General features: G+C 38.4%; 1 protein-coding gene across 2 annotated transcripts in view; it reads left to right on the forward strand.

Moving 5' to 3' along the window:
- The window catches only part of PPP2R3A (protein phosphatase 2 regulatory subunit B'', alpha), a 117834-nt gene that overhangs the window by 62127 nt on the left and 36333 nt on the right, over positions 1–19374 (forward strand). For both annotated transcript variants that reach the window (XM_006759809.2, XM_006759810.2), the window contains exons 7-10: positions 6925–7011; positions 9945–10101; positions 12436–12484; positions 13203–13292. In XM_006759809.2, coding sequence (XP_006759872.1) covers positions 6925–7011; positions 9945–10101; positions 12436–12484; positions 13203–13292 — 383 coding nt within the window. The remainder of the gene's footprint in view (positions 1–6924; positions 7012–9944; positions 10102–12435; positions 12485–13202; positions 13293–19374) is intronic.

The raw sequence follows: 19374 nt of genomic DNA on the forward strand, positions 1-19374 counted from the left end.
GTCTGTTTTCAGGCTGGCGAGTGACTGAAGCTCCCAACTGCCCCTTTTTTTCTTTTCTTTTTTTTTTATTCTGGGCCAGCTTTAGCTGAGGCTCCAGCTCTTAGGCCTCTGCTGCTAAAAGTAGGTAATTGAAACAATGTATAACACCAGCTCTGACTCCAGCTCTGAGATCCCGGCTGGATTTCTGGAGTTTTTTTAGCTTCTATATGTTACTATGTTTCAAACTGCCCGCTCAGAGGCCTGCAAGGGAGGCGGGGAACGTTGGAGTCTGCCGTCACTGAAGCAAGCAAGCCTCATGTTAGTTTATGCTGCCTGGCTGCCGGTCGCCATCTTGGCTGTCAGTTAATTTGCATATATCGCTGATTAGCCAATGGGAAGGGTAGCGGTCATACACCAATTACCATGTTTCTCTTTTATTAGTGTAGATATATAAAAGCCTAAGCGATCGGCCAATCATTCAACTGTGTGACCGGTAGCTATGATGTTCACTGACCACCAAGGGGTAGACACTCAATGCAGGAGCTACAAGAGCTGTGGTGACTTGGCAGCTGTGGTTCTCAGATGATGCACCCGGAACCAGAGAGGAGGGAACCTGATTCCGGGGTGCATCACCCGAGAACTGCCCTCTCGCAATCCAGGACCCCTCTGGGGATGTCAGATAGCCAGTTTCAGCCCGACCCCCACGGGCCAGCCGAGGGACCCCACCTCTGCACGAATCCATGTACCAGGCCTCTACTTATAACATAAACAGTAAACAAGATCCAGTTGAGAAGGTAGAATGTGAATCTCTGTGTACTGAGATAAGTGTATCTGCTGTTGTTGATACTCTCATACTACCATCCATTAAAAGAAAAGTACAAATAAAAAGTATCACAGTGAATATCTGAAAACAAAATGTTATTGGACTGGTTATCATTTCTCTCCAGTGCCTTTTCTGTTACGAAAATTGGTCAGATAATGGCATGCAGTCATTGAAACTTTTACATTATTTCAGAGTACAGTGAGTTTTTCTAGAAAAATATAAAATAAGCTTTCTAGTGTAAAATTAATTTATTTTATCATTAAAGGCATAAAAGTGGCCAAATAAGTGAGGCATAATTCTCTACCCTTCTTGTGGCAAAAACAGATGAGATCACTCTACTCCCAATGTATTTACAAAGATCAGCCTCAGAATTAATGATAAATATCTCAGAAAAGCAAAATTAATTTATCATATGACCTTACTGAATGTTATGTAATCTCAGTGACACACAGTGTAGAACAGTTAATACAGGGTGGGGCAAAAGTAGGTTTACAGTTGCTGGTATGAAAAATAATACAGTAATTAATAAATAATAATACAAGAATAAACTGTGTTTCATGTTCTCACAACTGTAAACCATACTTTTGTCCCACCCTGTATATTTTGTTTGCATGATAGAGTTATTCAGTTATTTCACTTTATGGTTGGAAGAAACTGATGACAAGAGTATGACTCAGTATTAGCTTATATGTGACACATATACAATAAAGAATAAAGAATAGTTAGGCAACTTTTATTTTCTATTTATCACTGAAAACTTATGCTCTAGAAAAAAAGGTTTTTTGTTTGTTTATGTGTAGCTATTTTTAGGCTAGAAAGACAGCACCAACTGTGCACACAGTAAATATGGACGTCACTACCCAAATAAGAGATTGCACCTGTGTCACTCCATTATTCTCCTTTATTTCCAGAGAAGAGTTGGCAGTGGAGAAGTAAGCCACTTGATAGCAAATGAAAATGAAAATTGGAAATACTAGCAAATTGTAGCCCTTGAGTTTGCATGCTGTGCAGAGAAATTGCCAGTAAATAAGAGACCGCTTATCCCAACTGGCGTATGCTGACTTTTGAGGAAAGAGGTGCTCACATGAGCTTTTTAAAAATAAGTGATGAGATTGAAAATACTTCTTTATGACATTGGTGCTAATAAAAAAAAGATATTTCTGTGGCTCATCCAGACGGTGTTTTAATGATGTATTCAGTGTCTTGATTGACCCGAATCCATCACTTCTGACTGAAATGCCAAGATTTTAATTGTTGAGGACAAGGTACTGGTATTTCCTGAGATGACTAAACTGTGCTGGAGACTGACTGCTCATCACCAACAGTTTACCTCTTTCCTCTTGAGAATTTTTCCTCTTGAGAAAGAAAGAACTGATTTTTATTAGATAGATTTTTTTTAAGTCCAAATTCTGCAGGATACCATGGAGAAGTACTTTTCAGAGCCATATTAACCAGACTGGATCAGGAATCCATTCATCACACCCTGCCAAGTAGAAGAGCCAGACTTCCAACATATGAGTATGTTTATCTGCTTTCAAGTGAGCAGTCTCTCGGTAACTTGTGTCTGCATTCTATCTACTCCTCAAAAACTACCTGACAGACCCACCAAACATGTACTCCCATTTCTGGTGATCTACAATTGTGAATTAGAGGTCTCCAACTCAGCAGAGATAAAGAAAAAGAAAGATAACTGACTTGCAATTCAAATTATCTATCAAGTTGACTAGAGATCTCTTAGTGAAAAATTGTTAAATTTCATTCCTCTGATTGGCAGTAAATAATTATTATTATTAACTTTAAAATTTTATTCTATCTTTTTTAATAAGTAATTTCTTTTTTACTTCCCTTAAAAGCGGTAGACCAAAGTTAGAAGGAAAAATATATGTAGGACCAGCAGCTACATGTTCTCACCACTAGATGGTGCCCCTACCTCGGTAAGCTAAAATGCTGAATCAGTAATGTGGAAACAAATGTGCTGATGAAGTGGGGCCATTCAATAAAGAGATTTAGGCAATGGAAAATAGAATACATTTTTTTCCAGGTACATTTTTATGGCACTATATATGTAGGTTAGAAGAGGCTAAAATAGGAAATGTTTAACAGTATAAATGTTTGCAAATTTTAAAAATTCTATCAAAAAACAAACAAAAAATAGAACAAGAAAGGAGTAAAATAAGAAGCAAAAATGCACATTAAAGATTTATAATTTTAAGTGTAATAGTATTCCATAAGTAATATATCTGAGGAGAAATAAAAAGAAAGAATAAAAACAAAAAAAAGGCAAAAAAATATATCTGAGGAGTATATAAGTACAAAATTTATAGAGATAGGAAACTTAGACTTTAAGATAAATTTATATTCAAAATTTAGAAATAAGCACAAACATATAATGTCAACAAAGGAAAATCTCTCACTCTCTATACATTATATATATATATATATATATATTTCCTATGCTAAAAGTCCTCCAGCTTTTTTATATGAACTTCAGCCAAGCTAGTGCTAAGAATACAGTGTTAAGTAAGACACATTCTCTGCCCTGAAACACCTCAGTCAGAGTTGGAGTGATTGGGGCCAGTTGGGAAATTAAACGCCAGGCAGTTCCATCTCCCACTTAATGCAGGAATCCTGACAACTTCTGCCTAAATAATAGTGGTGAAAAGAAACTTCATTTCTTCATACAGCCCATTGCTTCAGAGAGTTAATTTTAGGAAACTCCTCCTTATATTGAAACATTTCAGTGTAAGGGCATTTCTATCCAGTAGTTCTAGTTCTGCCTTCTGAGATAACAAAAAGAGTCAGCTTCTTCCACCTGATAATCAGCCATTCAGATCATGGAACATCTACACTGTAATTTTTCCTCAAGAGTAAGCATTACTACATTAGTAATATCTTTCACAATAATTTAGACTATATTAACCCTTTCTGCACATTTTATATTCAATCTATAAATCAGACACTTTGTATATTCAATCTATAAATCATAGACAACAATACTGCTTTATATAAAATACTAATTAGAGACTTTTCTTGGGTTGGCATCCATTCTATTCGTAACTCTGAACAGTTATTCAACTAGCTATGAATCCAACCCATATATTTCTATCACAAATGTAACACAAAAGTCTACACTGTGTGCCACTGAAAGTTGGTCAAGGAATGGTATGAAATCATTGAAACTTTATAAGATGCTACCTCATTAATTTAGCAAGCAATTTTCTAAAGAAGACATATAGATGGCCAATAAGTACTTGAAAAAGTAGATGCTCAGCATCACTAATCTTCAGGGAAATGCAAATCAAAACCAAAATGAGGTATCACTTCATACCTGGCTATTATCAAAAAGACAAGAAATAATAAGTATCAGTGAAGAAAAGGGAAACCTTGTGGACTGTTGGTTGGAATGTAAATTGGTCTAGCCACTATGAACACAGTATGGAGGTCCCCCAAACCTTAAAAATAGCCCTGGCCTGTGTGGCTTGGTTAGAACATCATACCATGCACCAAAAGATGGCAGGTTCAATTCCCAGTCAGGGTACATACACAATGCACAGGTTGTGGTTTTGATCCCTGGTTGGGCCGCATGTGAGAGGCAACCAATTGATATTTCTCTGGCACATCAGTGTTTCTCTCTCCGTGTTTCTCTTTCTCTCTCTCTCTCTCTCTCTCTCTCTCTCTCTCTCTCTCTCTCTCTCTCCTTTAATCAATTTTCAAAATTTAAATAAAACCTCAAAAACAGAATTTCCATATGACTCAAAATGAAAACACTAATTCAAAAAGATATATGTACCCCATGTTAACTGCAGCATTATTTACAGTAGCCAAGATATATAAACATCTATCAATGGATGAATAGATAAAGAAAATTCCACACAATGGAATATTATTCAGCCATACAAAAAGAATGAAGTCTTGCCATTTGTGATAACATTGATGAACCTGGAGGGCATTAGGGTTGGTGAAATAGGTCAGACTAAGAAAGGAAAATACTGTATGATCTCACTTACATGTGGAATCTTAAAAAAAACAAAACACCAGTCTCATAGATACAGAGAACAGATTGGTGGTTGGCAGAAGCAGAGAGAAATGGGTGGAGGGAGTCAAAAAGTATAAACTTCCAGTTATAAAATAAGATCTGGGGATGTGATGTATAGCATAGTGACTACAGTCAGTGATACCATATTGCGGATGTGAAAGTTGCCAAGAGAGTGAATCTTAAAAGTTCTCATCACAAAGTAGGGGAAAATTCTGTGACCATGTATGGCGGCAGATGTTAAGGAGATTTATTGTGATCACTTCACTATATATAGAAATGTTGAATCATTATGTTGTACACCTGACTAATGTATATTAGTTAACCTCAATTTTAAAAAAATTATCAAACAATTTACCATCTGACATAACAGAGCACCATGTCAGGCACTTGCATGCAACAGAGTTTAGAGGTGATGATGGTCAGGTTCACCAGTGTTTAGAATATAAGCACAGGGTGACTGAAGGAGACAGGTGACAGCAGGAGCACAAAAGATGGAGCTCTACCCCAGCCACCGTTCTGGGGCTTCCTGTGGAGTTGGCAATTGAGATAGATTCTGAAGGGTCAGAAGGAGTTGGCACTGATAGCAGGGTTGGGGTGAGGAATACTGGGTAGCAGAAGTCTGGACCTTCATCCTGAGGCTAGTTGTTTCCTGTTCTGTTTGAGAATTACTCTGCTAAAGAATCCAGAAGCAGAATGGTAGTTTAGTCCCTCAGTAGATCTTTTTGGATAGGTGTTCAAATGTCTTTCCTTTTGTGTTCTTGTACTAAAATAGCATTTTAAAAGAATCTAACCTTGCCCTGGCCAGTTTGGCTCAATGGATAGAGCGTTGGCCCTCGGACTGAAGGGTCCTGGGTTTGATTTCGATCGAAGGCACATACCTCAGTTGCAGGCTCAATTCCTGGCCCTGGTTGGGGCGCATGTAGGAGGCAACCAATCGATGTATCTCTTGCATCAATGTTTCTCTCTCTCCTCCTCCTCCTCCCGGCTCAGTGGATAGAGCGTCGACTTGCGGACTGAAGGGTCCTGGTTCGATTCCAGTCAAGGGCATATGCCTTGGTTGCGGGCACATCCCCAGTGGTGGGTTGTGCAGGAGGCAGCTAATCGATGTTTCTAACTTTCTATCCCTCTCCATTCCTCTCTGTAAAAAATCAATAAAATATTTTTTAAAAATTAAAATAAACTAAAAGAATCTAACCTCTTTCATGATAAAACCACTAAGGATACAGGATTTCTATGTTATTTAGACAATTAAAATTAAAACCAAAGTACCCCCCCCCAAAATCTGCTTAAATTGTCCTTATCTCTGCTTCCTTTGGAGGAAAAAATACAATAACTAATAGATCAAAATTAAATGGGTAGGAATAACCCCAAGTAAAATTGTTAAGAATGCACTGTGGCCTCCTACCTCCATTGCAGCCTTGTCTTTCTTTTCCAACTATCCCCTAAACCACAGCACACACATCCTCAATCTCATACACATTTGCTACCCAGCCCCATCCTGTCCAATATCTTCTCCATAGTTTCATATCTGTTCAACTCAATAAAACACTAGCTAACAAAATTGTTAATGCCCAAATAAGGATTCGGATGTAAATTATTACAGTGTATTTGAATTTATAGAGACCCTGCAAGACTGTCTTAAGAACTCCAGTGAATTAGGCTGTAGTAACCAAATAATGCTCTCTCAAATCCTGTCACACTGGCAGCCATTCTTCTGACCCATTAATTATTAAGCGAACCCAGTATATATTCCCCACCTCATTTACCTTCCCAAAACATCCAGTACTACTTGAATCAGGCATCATAGTATAAGATGAAAGGTAAACTAAGAAAGTGACATGTGGGCAGCTGGGCAAAGGCAGATTTGTGGAAAGACATTTTTTTATTCTTGGACTGATAGGGGCAGATGCAAACTATATAGCTGTAGATTTTTTAAAAGAGTTAATTTTTACTAGAAATGATACTTGACATCACCAAAAGCCAAAATTTATCAGATTTAAAGTATGTTGATAAGATGCAGTGCCCTTCGGTGAAGTAATTGATATCTTTAATGTTTTTATTTGGTTTTGTTTTCCTTTGGGACCAGGTTATTCAGAGGATATTCTACACAGTGAACAGATCTTGGAGTGGGAAAATTACTTCGACAGAGATAAGAAAAAGCAACTTTTTGCAAGTATGCCTCTCTGAAATTCATATATAAGGAACAATTTAATAATTTTACTTCATTTAACAAATATTTGAGTGCTTATTGTATGTGAAGCTCTGTCACTACTTTCAGTCATTAAGCTTTTATCAGACACCTGGGATATGTTGGGAGGAACAAAGATAAATAACAAGGGATTTTTACATCAACACATGCACTGCAGAGCAAAAGAGAAAAAGTGCACTGCCCTAGCTGGTTTGGTTCAGTGGGTAAGCGTCAGCCTGCAGACTGTAAGGGTCCTGGGTTCGATTCCGGTCAAGGGCACATGCCCAGGTTGTGGGCTCGATCCCCAGTAGGGACATGCAGGAGGCAGCCAATCAGTGATTCTCTATCACCATTGTTGTTTCTATCTCTCTCTCCCTCTCCCTTCCTCTCTGAATCAATAAAAATATATTATAAAAAAAAAAAAGAAAGTGCACTGCCACACCTGACTTGAAAAATTCCACAGAAAAGTATAATAACTATGCAAAGAAGACCACAGAAGGACTGGCATGTGATCTTGACCTTGGAGATATCAGGAGTTTACCAAGATAGAAATTAGAAGAAAAGGGCAGATAAAGGAAGCAGCATAAGCAAGGCCCAGAAGCATGAAAGTGCTTCAGGAAAGTGCTCCATACAAAACCATATAGTACATATATGTATGTCTCTATATATGAATAAAACCACAGATAAATGTGTTCCCTCTAGGGAAAAGGGGGTAAAATGGCAGGGTGATGAGATAAACAGTGACTTCAGATTATTATTTTAGATATGTTCATGTTATTAGTTAAAAAAAGGACTATAATGATTCAGAAACTATGAACTCTAATCTGAAGTCACTATCTCATCACCCTGCCATTTCACCCCCTTTTCCCTAGCGGGAACCCATTTATCTGGTTTTATTCATATATAGAGACATACATATATGTATTATATGGTTTTGTATGGAGCACTTTCCTGAAGCACTTTCATGCTTCTGGGCCTTGCTTATGCTGCTTTCTTTATCTGCCCTTTCTTCTAATTTCTATCTTGGTAAACGTTCAGGAACTACAGGACAGTCTTAAGTGGCCAAAGGCTCCACAGAGAGTGACCAGTGATGAGGCTTGAGGGGTGAGATGGAGCGGGGTTGGGAAGGGCCTTGCAAAAGAAATAGAAGAATTTCAACTTGATCATTTCAACAATGACTCTTTATCCAGCTCCTGCTGGAGAAAAGTACTAAAAATTCCTTCTAACAAAGAGTACATTTTATTCAACTTTATTTATTTTATGAGAAAGTACTGACCACTAGTGGGAGCCTTTTACCGAGATAATCTTCATGCCGGATTATTCAAGCCTCTGTTATCCTGAAGAAGGTAAAATTGTTCACACTTGAAAATAAATGAAATATTTTATCTTAAATGAATTATACTAAATGTAGTTCAGGCTAAGACACCCTTATTTAATCTATATTTTTTCTGTCTTTATCTGAGACAAAGTAATGTAGAGTTGGCAAAATTAGCAGCCCATAATAGATACACAAACTTTTTGTATTCTCAAATGAACAGTAATCATCACAGTATTATTAATATCTATTGCATACCTTGTGTATGCCTGGGCTCTCAGTAGGTAATATGGATTGGGTTTAGATGGCAATTCCCTAAAAGAGGCCTTACATCTCACATTCCTGAAGCATATTAGAGTTTGTAGTTTCTGAATCATTATAGTCCTTTTTTTTAAACTTGTGATAAAATGTGAGGCCCAAATATGATAGAATGACTTAGATAAGATCAAACAGCAAGCAAGTGACTGAATTAGAACTAGAACTCAAGTGTTGTGCTTCCTAGAGTATGACTTATTCTCCTCTATTTTTCCCTACCTCTCCCCTTAGCCTTCCTCTTATACATGAATATATGCTCATAAAATATTCTAATAACATGAACATATCTAAAATAATAATCTGAAGTCACTGTTTATCTCATCACCCTGCCATTTTACCCCCTTTTCCCTAGAGGGAACCCATTTATCTGTGGTTTTATTCATATATAGAGACATACATATATGTACTATATGGTTTTGTATGGCTGGTTTTTGAGTTTTGGGGTGTTTGGGGTTTTTTTAGTGTTTCGTTTTTTATTGAATTTATTATGGTGACATTGATTAATAAAACCATACAGGTTTCAACGTGGCCAATATTACTTAGTGGTTAGAGCATTGGCCCAAGCACTGAAGGGTCCAGATTTGATTCCCTGTCTAGGGCACATACCTGGGTTGCTGGTTCAATCCCAGCCACGGTCTGGACAAATTAAGAAGGCAACCAATCAATGTCTCTCTTCCCTTCTCTTCCCTTCCCTTCCCCTCTCCCCTCCCCCTCCCTCCCTCCCTCCCTTCCACTCTATCTAAATATCAGTGGAAAAAATATCCTCAGGTGAAGATTAAAAAAAAAGAAAAGAAAAACCCAAATGTGGATGCCCACTCTTCATAATAGAATAGATGTCACTGCATAACTGAAAAGTTAAAAGCATGTCAATATGTGGCCATGTAACTAAACCTGGTGTTTAATTGTTCTGTGGGGGCCTCGGATAGGCTGCAGTCCCCTTGCTTTTAAATCCTCCATAGCATCTAACCCTTTGCTGAGCATATTACAGAGCTCATTAATGCTTATAGATTGATCAGGTGATTAAAGGGAGAATGAGGTTACCTATTAAAGTTCCTGATTTGATACCAAAACCAAGTTTGTAAATTCAATTTAAAAGAAAAATTTACTAGATTCTATATAATGCCCAAAGCTGGGTTTTCATACTTTTAAAATAAGCCAAACCGGTTTGGCTCAGTGAATAGAGCGTCAGCCTGTGGACTGAAAGGTTCCAGGTTCGATTCCGGTCAAGGGCATGTACCTTGGTTGCGGGCACATCCCCAGTAAATTTTCTTTATTCATACCATTTCAGACTCTAGCGCTTTTGGAAGAAGAGGAAGATATAAACCAAATCACAGACTACTTTTCCTATGAACATTTTTATGTTATTTATTGTAAATTCTGGGAACTAGATAGTGATCATGACCTCTACATCAGCCAGGCCGATCTGTCTCGATACAATGACCAGGGTGAGTTTCTATAGATGTTGATACTTAACTGTTTTGAAGAAGGCAACAGTTACATAAATTGCCCCCCTCATTATAGAGAATTTCTATTTTTTAAATTCGGTAACCTAAAGGGCCAAGAATTTTTAAGTGGGAATAAGTGAAAATACTAAATTTTTTTATTTAGAAGCCAGGTGTTGGAGAAGGAGTTTGGAGGTAAGTAAGCAATTAGAGTCTTAGTTTGGATGAATTGGAGAGCCTGTGATGTTTACTTTCTGATTATGAATTGAATTGAAGTTTATTTGAAAGAGAGTATATTCCTTTATAAATTTCTCATTTTATAGTATTTATACACACCCATGGATGAAAATAATGTTTCTAATATGCCAATGTTTTGAAGGACTCTTACAAAAGCTTACTTTTAGGAATTTAGTTCAGAAAATATATATTTTTTGCAGATGAATTTTTTGTGCTTTCTTTTGTCAGAAAACAGAAAATTATATGTCACATACTCCTTTTTGCTTCATTTTTACCAGTAGAAAACTTAGAACAGAGTGACTTAATATCTTTAACCAAGATACAGTGGTTCATTCTTCTCTCATAAGATTGTCCCTGTTCAGTTCTTACATGTCTCCTCAGGCACTGTTGATTTTTCTTAAATCAACCTTAAAAGCCTTTTAGATGCAGCAGAGTACAACTCTTAAATAAATGCATTGAATTTTGCTTCTGCTATTTGGCATGTCTGTATACATCTTAAGAAAAGATTCATTCTATATGATATTAAGTTTCATATAACTTTCATATTTAAGAAACAGTTCTACCTCACAGATTCTCAGGTGCCAATCAGGCATGAAGAGGAAAATATTCAAATGTACTTATTTGATAAGCATTTTAGTACTACTTCCTCAAGTACTCATAGCCTTCCTGTCACCAAAAAGATGGACCTATTCATCGGGTCAGCTTTATTAGCGATGCACCTTCTAATTACCTTCTCAGTGTCAGGTCATCTGTAGAATATGAGCCAGCCGCTAGAGGTCATGAAAAAGCCTAGGGGCTCTAAAGCATCCTCTCTGACTGACATAATACTCATTACATCCCAAAATATTGTATATCTACACATAGCAATTCCTATAGTCATGTTAAAGGGATGAAGTCTAGAAAAACAGGCATCTGGACCTGCATAATGAATGGGCCACTGAAACTACATAATTGCCTCCCCACTGACCTGTTCTTAATGGGACAACATGATCTTCAGTTTTAGAGGGCTAAACCTTCCAAATCTAAAAAAAAAAAAAGAAAAATAGACTTTCAAAAAATACTTTAGCTTTGGAATTAAATATTCTTGCCTTTCCTATACAGCCCTCTTTTGTTCTATCTAGTTCAAATTATTAACTCCATAAACCAACGCTCAGCAAGTCTAGAGGGTCCTTATATAAGCTTCAGTACGTGGCCAGACATGACTATACTGACACCCATAGTCTCAACATTCTTTAGCCAAACTAATCTACCTTTATGCTGATTATACCTAAGTTTATGCTAGCTGCTGCTAGCTGCTAGCTCTCTAATGACCTTATCCTTGGTTCTGAAATTTTAGTGTGCATGCCATTGTCGGGGCACTTGTTAAAAGAAGAGATATGTCCTTACCATATCCCTAGGTCTGATATCCATTGTCATCTTCTTTTTTAAAAACTAATGTTTTGGGGGTTTTTTGAACCCACAATGAGGTATGCTACTCTAGACTCCAGGATCTATCATCAAAAGCAACATACTGTCTCAAGACATACTTGTCTCTCTCTTCGAATAAAACTGATGTAATTTCTAAAAATTATACATTAAACCATGTTATACCCTGGACTTTTATAGAATGAGAATTTAAGAAATATATATTTATAGTATTTTTGGTATATTTTGTAAAATTCTACTTAAAAACAATCTCCTTTTTTTATTCAGCATTCCTTATATTAGGAGCCGATGATCAGTTCCTCCTTGAAATGAATGCTAGGATAAGATTTGTCTTGTTTTAGAGGAAAAGTTGTCTTATTCGATAAAACAACCAATACATTTTTGTCTTAGTTGTCAGGATGTCCAAAACTAACTTGGTGTTCAACTATATAAATATATCCTAGCTATCAGGCACATCCATTTTCTTGTTCTTTTTTTAAATGATTTATTGATTTGTTGATTAAGCCACCTCATTTTTTTTTTAAGTATAAATGATGCATAAGTAAAATTTTAACTACTCCTGTTGTGGTAGATGATTATGTTTTAGCTTGTAACTACTAAAAATAAATTTCCCAAAAGTACTACCTTTATGGAGCATGTTTGTAACTAACTTTGTACTTTCTTATTTATATTTAGCTTCGTCAAACAGAATTATTGAAAGGATATTCTCTGGGGCAGTAACAAGGTAAGAAAATTCTCTGAAAATAAAAAATGAACTACAAGTGCTCTGGCCACTGTGGCTCGGCTATTGTGTTGTCCCGTACACCAGAAGGTGACAGGTTCGATTCCTGGTCAGGGCTTGTAAGGAAGGCAACTGATTGATGTTTCTTTCTCACATCAATGTTTCTCTCCTTTCTTCTCTCTCTCTCTCAAATCAATAAAAACAGCCGAAAACGGTTTGGTTCAGTGGATGGAGCGTCGGCCTGTGGACTGAAAGGTCCTGGGTTCGATTCCGGTCAAGGGCATGTACCTGGGTTGCGGGCACTTCCCCAGTAGGGGATGTGCAGGAGGCAGCTGATCAATGTTTCTCTCTCATCGATGTTTCTAGCTCTCTATCTCTCTCCCTTCCTCTCTGTAAAAAATCAATAAAATTTTTTTTTTAAATCAATAAAAACATATCCTCCAATGAGGTTTTTTTTTTTAATGAACTACAAGTAAAACTGTAACAAGACTTTCTGCAATATATACAGTCATGGCTTCATATAAGACAGTATTAATTTTTCAATATATGAGCATTAGGCCTTTATCTAAATGCAGGTAGCAGTATTGATCCTGGTGATTATTTTTTTAAGTTTAACTTAATTTCCAAAGGAAGATATTACTTATTTCTTTATCTGTCATCCTACTAAATTTATTTAACTACTCAGGAAGCTAAAACCTTGTGTTTTGTTTTCCTTTCCCAGGGGAAAAACAGTACAGAAAGAGGGAAGAATGAGCTATGCAGATTTTGTTTGGTTCTTGATATCGGAGGAAGATAAAAGGAACCCCACCAGGTATGACTTCTAAGTTTCCTTTGTCAAGATGTTAAACACAGGAACAAAGTGTGAAAAAGTCATGATGTATACCTAGTCATTGCCAACTCAGCCTTAGGGTGCCAAGTTGGATTAGACTTGGTCTCTCCTCTCAGACTGAATCCAGAGTGTCACAGCGTATCAAGAAAAGTGCTGTTATCCCCAGAAACAAAGGTGAAGTGGCATGTGAGCTATCCTGAGGGATTAGTAGGAATAGCAAGCACTTATTGGAATGTGGGAATAGGTACTGTGAATTTCTGTTGTTTTATGATCTTTATGGGTTCAGTAGTGAACTGGAGAGGGAAAGAAGAGCAAATTGTGGATAAAGCCAGTATCACCTTGATACCAAAACTAGACAAACACAAGAAAATAAAACTACAGATTAGCATCTCTCATGAAGATAGACCCAAAAAACTAGCAAGTCCAAGTTCAACTTCTCATCTTCTCAGACCCCTCTTCCAGAATCAGCAGATGCCCCCAAGGAGGCCTGTTGCATGAAAAGATTCGTGCAATAGACCTTCCTTTCCCCTGGCTGCCAGCACCGGTTTTCCTCCGGCACCCGGGACCCAGGCGTTTGCTCCAACTGGAGCCACCTTTAAGCCTTTGCTGCTCCGGCCAGAGCCGCCTTCAGTCTTCGCTCTGCCACTTCACGCCTGTGTATGCAAATTAACCACCATCTTTGTTGGCGGTTAATTTGCATATCTCACTGATTAGCCGATGGGAGGTGCAGTGAAGGTACGGTCACTTACCATGTTTGTCTGTTATTAGCTAGGATATTGTTCCTTATTACCAATTAATGCTATTGGCTTCATATTCTGTGATTAATTAATTGCTATCCTAAGTGACAGTGCTAAATGAGAACGTAGCCATAATAGAGTGTGAATAAACTTCTGGTGAAGATAGCAACTTAACCACATGTAGTACTTTTGGCCTCTTTTGAAATTTCACTTTAATGACAGTAAAGAGAATTTTCTTCAATGAATATATCCATAATAACAAAGGAGAAGAGATAACAATGATAAACATTTGCACCCTAGGCAGTTTGGCTCAATGGCTAGAGTGTTGGCCTATGGACGAAAGGGTCATGGATTCGATTCCATTCAAGGTGCGTACCTTGGTTGCAGGCTTGTCCCTGGCCTGGGCCCTGGTCAGGGTGCATGCAGGAGGCAACCAGTAGATGTGTTTCTCTCTGTCTTTCCCTCTCTTCCACCCTCCTTAAAAATCAATGGAAAAATATCCTCAGGTGAACATTAACAACAACAACAAAAATATTTGCAAACTGGAAAGTAAATACACTTAGCAGATTCTGAATCCTAAGCCACCAGAATTAAAGAGCAAGAAGTAACTAGATATACCCAGCAAAAACCTCCAAACAGTCAGAACTTGGGGGTATCAAAAACATTGGAAGTGGGGGCAAGGTAAAGATAGAGCCAAAAATCAGAGAGTTTATAGAAAGTTGTTTAAAGAAACAGTTGATCTCTAGAACGTCTCCTCTACTGAGGCAGAAGACTGTGTGCGTTATTCCTGGAGAGTGTAAAATAAGAGGGCCTCTGGACTGGGGAGCACTAGGTACAATTAAAGGTATCGGTCCACATTGAAAACACATGAGATGAATATGTGCGTAGTGATTGCTGAGATGCCCAGTCTTCATTCTTCATTCAACTTACAGAATCCTAAATCTGGCAGAAGACTAAAAGATGTTTTTCTGCAACATCTGACTAGCCCAAGAATAAAAAACAGAAGATATGACATCAGGTCATCCCCAAGGAAACAATCCAGCCAGATCACTGTACAGTAAAGCTCAGAGTCCACAAACCCATAGGTTAGAACTTTCACTCAGCTTTTTAGCATTTACTCTTAAATATTAGCAGTGAACAAAGGATCACTAAATACCTGAGTAAAGCCTCTTACATAAAAGATAGAAACCAAACTAATAGAAGGTGAGGAAAGTAACTTAGCTGAAGCAGAATTCAGGGAGAAGAAATCCTCAGCAACAACAATAATGATGACAACTGTTACTGTTTTTTAGTATGTTTTTATTGCTTTTTGAGAGGAAGGTAGAGGGATAGAGAGAGAAACATCGATGAGAGAGAAACATCATCAATAGGCTACCCCCTGCACATCCCTACTAGGGATCGAGCCCACAGCTGGGGCATATGACCACCAGGAATCAAACTGGCACCCTCTTTGTTCTTGGGTCGACGCTTAACCGCTTAGCCACACCTGCCAGGCAAGACAACTGTTTTGATATCCTCAGGGAGATAAGAGAAAGTACATTCACAGAACATTAACAGAATGATACTTTTTTTTTAAATATATTTTTATTGATTTTTCACAGAGAGGAAGGGAGAGAGACAGAGAGCTAGAAACATCGATGAGAGAGATACATCGATCAGCTGCCTCCTGCATATCTCCTACTGGGGATGTGCCCGCAACCCAGGTACATGCCCTCGCCCGGAATTGAACCTGGGACCCTTCAGTCCGCAGGCCGACGCTCTATCCACTGAGCCAAACGGTTTCGACCAGAATGATACTTTTTATAAAAAGAACATGTAGGTAGCCAAAAAAGAACTCTGGAAAATCAAAATTATGATAGCAGAAATGGGGGGGTGGGTTCAGAAGATGAAGTTAAGAAAACCTTTCAGAAAGAAAAAGAAAAAAGAAGCAATAGAAAATAGAGGCAAGATATGAAAACTAGAGAAGCAGTCCAAAAAATAATGTAACTGGAAATTGAAATGTGATATGTGTAATTTTAAAATTTAGCCATAAGAGGCATATCTGCAAGGTAGACAGTGTACAAGTTTCCATTGCTCATATCTTCCCAGAAACATCAATTTTAACTATCGATGCACAAAAATACCTTCACAAGATATAAGGATTCCAGATGAGAGGCTGCAGCATCCAGATGGAGCACAGAAATAAGAAAAAATGCATTGAAGAAGGTAGAAAGGAAAATCATCCCCTAAGCTCAGGCCGCTCAGCATGTATAAAGACGCTCGTTCCCTGAGGGAAGGATACCACAGATACGCAGAGGATCACGAGATTACTATGAACATATGTCAGCAAATTGGATATATGTTCATAGTAGAATGAATGAATGAATTCATAGAAACATACAACCTAACAAGACTGAGCATGAAGAAATAGAAAATCTGAATAGACCAGTAATGAGTAAGGAAATAGATCCCAAAAAAGAAAAGCCTGATGACTTCCCAGGAGAATCTACCAGTTAAAGAATTCCAGTCCTCAAACTTTTCAAAAAAATTTTAAAAGATGGAACTCTTCCAAACATTTTATGAAGCCAGCATTACCTTTATACCAAAGTCAGACAAGAACACTACAAGAAAAGAGAACTGCAGGCCAAAATTCTTGATGAACATACATGCAGAAATCTTCAACAAAATGCTAGCAAACTGAATTCAACAGCATATTAAAGTGATCATGCACCATGGTCAAGTGGAGTTTATCCTTAGGATGCAAGGATGGTTCAGTATACACAAATCAATAAATGTCATATAACACATTAACAAAATGATGGATAAAAATTATATGACCAACTCAGTATTTGTTTTTTGTAAATATTTTTTAAAATATGTTTTTATTGATTTCAGAAAAGAAGGGAGGAGAGGGAGATAGAAACATCAATGATGAGAGAGAATCATCAATCAGCTGCCTCCTGCATGACCCCTACTGGAGATCGAGCCTGAAACCCGGGCATGTGCCCTGACCAAGAATCCAACCATGACCGCCTGGTTCATAGGTCAACATTCAACCACTGAGCCACACCGGCTGAGCAGTGTTTGCTTTTTGTTGCCTTTGTTTTTGGTGTCAGATTTTAAAAAATCACTGTCAGGACATATGTCATGGAGCTTATCACCTGTTTTCTTCTAGGATTTTTATGGTTTCAGGTCTTACGTTCATATATTTAATCCATTTTGAGTTAATTTTTGTGTATGGAGTAAGATAGTAGTGGCTGTCCTTTTCCCAACACCATTTATTGAAGAGGCTTTCCTTTTCCTCATTGTGTATTCTTGGCTCCTTTGTTATAAATCAGTTGACCATATATGTGTGGGTTTATTTCTGGGCTCTTTATTTTATTCCATTGAACTATATTTCTGATTTTCTGCCAATACCATACTGCTTTGAATACTAAGCTTTGTAGTATATTTTGAATTCAGGTAGTTCAATACCTCCAGCTTTGTTCTTGTTGCTCAAGATTGCTTTGGTTATTCACATTCTTTCATGGTTTGCATTTATTTTAAAACTGGAATTTTGATAGGGATTGCATTGACTCTATAGATTGATTTGAGTAGTATGCACATTTTAACAATATTCCAACAATCCTTGAGCATGGACTATCTTTCTATCTATGTGTATCTTCTTTATTTTCTTTCATAACTGCCCTATAGTTTTCAGTGTATAAATCTTTCACCTCCTTGGCTAAATTTATTCCCAGGTATTTTATTCTTTTTGTTGAAATTATAAAGTGATATTAATTTCTCTTTCTGCTAATTTGTTGTTAATTATAGAAATGCAGTAGATTTTTGTAATTGATTTTGAATCCTGCAATTTTACTGAGTTCATTTTTGAGTTCTAACAATGTTTCAGGATTTTCATTTCAGTTTTACTTCTTCCTTTCCAATTTGATGTCTTTTACTTATTTTTCTTCCCTAATTATAATGGCTAGAATTTCGAGTACTGTGTCGAATAAAAGTGGTGAGAGTGGATACTTTGTCTTGTTCCTAATCTCACAGGAAAGCTTTCAGCTTTTCACCATTGAATATGATGTTAGCTCTGTATTTCTTATATCTGGCCTTTATTATGTTGAGGTGCCTTCCATCCGTGCCCATGTTGTAGAGTGTTGTTGTTTTTTTATCATAAATGGATATTGCATTTTGTCAAATGCTTTTTCTGCATCTATTGATGACCATACTTTCATTGATTTGTGGTTACCATGAGACTTACCTATAACAGCTTATATTTAAAACAGTTTTCAGTTGATAAGAACTTAAGCTTGAACATAGTCTAATGCTCTAGATTTTTACTCTCCCCCTTCTGCTTTTTATGTTTTACTAGAGGCCCAATGTACAAATTCGTAGGCAGGGGGCAGAGGGGGACCATCAGCCCAGCCTGCACCCTGTGCAGTCCGGGACCCCTCACTCCTAACTGCCTGCCTGTTCACTCCTAACTGCCCACCTGCTCAATCCTTATCACTTGGCTTGCCACTTCTTACTGCCCGCCTGCTGGCTTCTTACCACTTGGCTCGCCGCTCCTTAGCGCTGCCGTGAAGGCAGGAGTGGCTCCCACCACCACTGTTGCACTCACCAGCTGTGAGCCCGGCTTCTGGCTGAGCGGCATTCCCACTGTGGGAGTGCACTGACCATCAGAGGGCAGCTCCAGCATTGAGTGTCTGCCCCCTAGTGGCCAGTGCGCCTCATAGCAACTGGTCGTTCTTGTCGTTCCGCTGAAATGGTCACTGGGCTTTTATACAGAGAGACTAGAGGCCCGGTGCACAAAAATTTGTGCACTCGGGAGGGTCCCTCAGCCCGGCCTGTGCCCTCTCGCAGTCTGGGACCCCTTGGGGAATGACCACCTGCTGGCTTAGGCCCGCTCCCCAGGGGGATTGGGCCTAAGCTGGCAGTCAGACATCCCTCTGGCAGCCCGGGAGCCCTCGGGGGATGCCCACTAGCCAGCGGGGAGCAGGACTAGCAGCAGTCGGACATACTTAGTGCTGCTGAGGAGGCGGGAGAGGCTCCCACCACCACCGCTGTACTGGCAACCGTCAGCCTGGCTTGTGGCTGAGCAGAGCTCCCCCTGTGGGAGTGCACTGACCACCATGGGGCAGCTCCTGCATTGAGCATCTGCCCCCTGGTGGTCAGGGCACGTCATAGCGACCAATCGTTCTGCCGTTCGGTCAATTTGCATATTAGCCTTTTATTATATAGCATAGATTTTTATTGATGGCAAAGAGGAAGGGAGAGTGGGCGAGACACATCCATGATGAGAGAAAATCATGGATTGGCCGCCTCCTGCACGCCCCCTACTGGGGATGGAGCTCGTAACT

The sequence above is a fragment of the Myotis davidii genome, unplaced genomic scaffold, assembly GCF_000327345.1.
Source record: "Myotis davidii unplaced genomic scaffold, ASM32734v1 scaffold415, whole genome shotgun sequence".
In the NCBI taxonomy this organism is placed as follows: Eukaryota; Metazoa; Chordata; class Mammalia; order Chiroptera; family Vespertilionidae; genus Myotis; species Myotis davidii.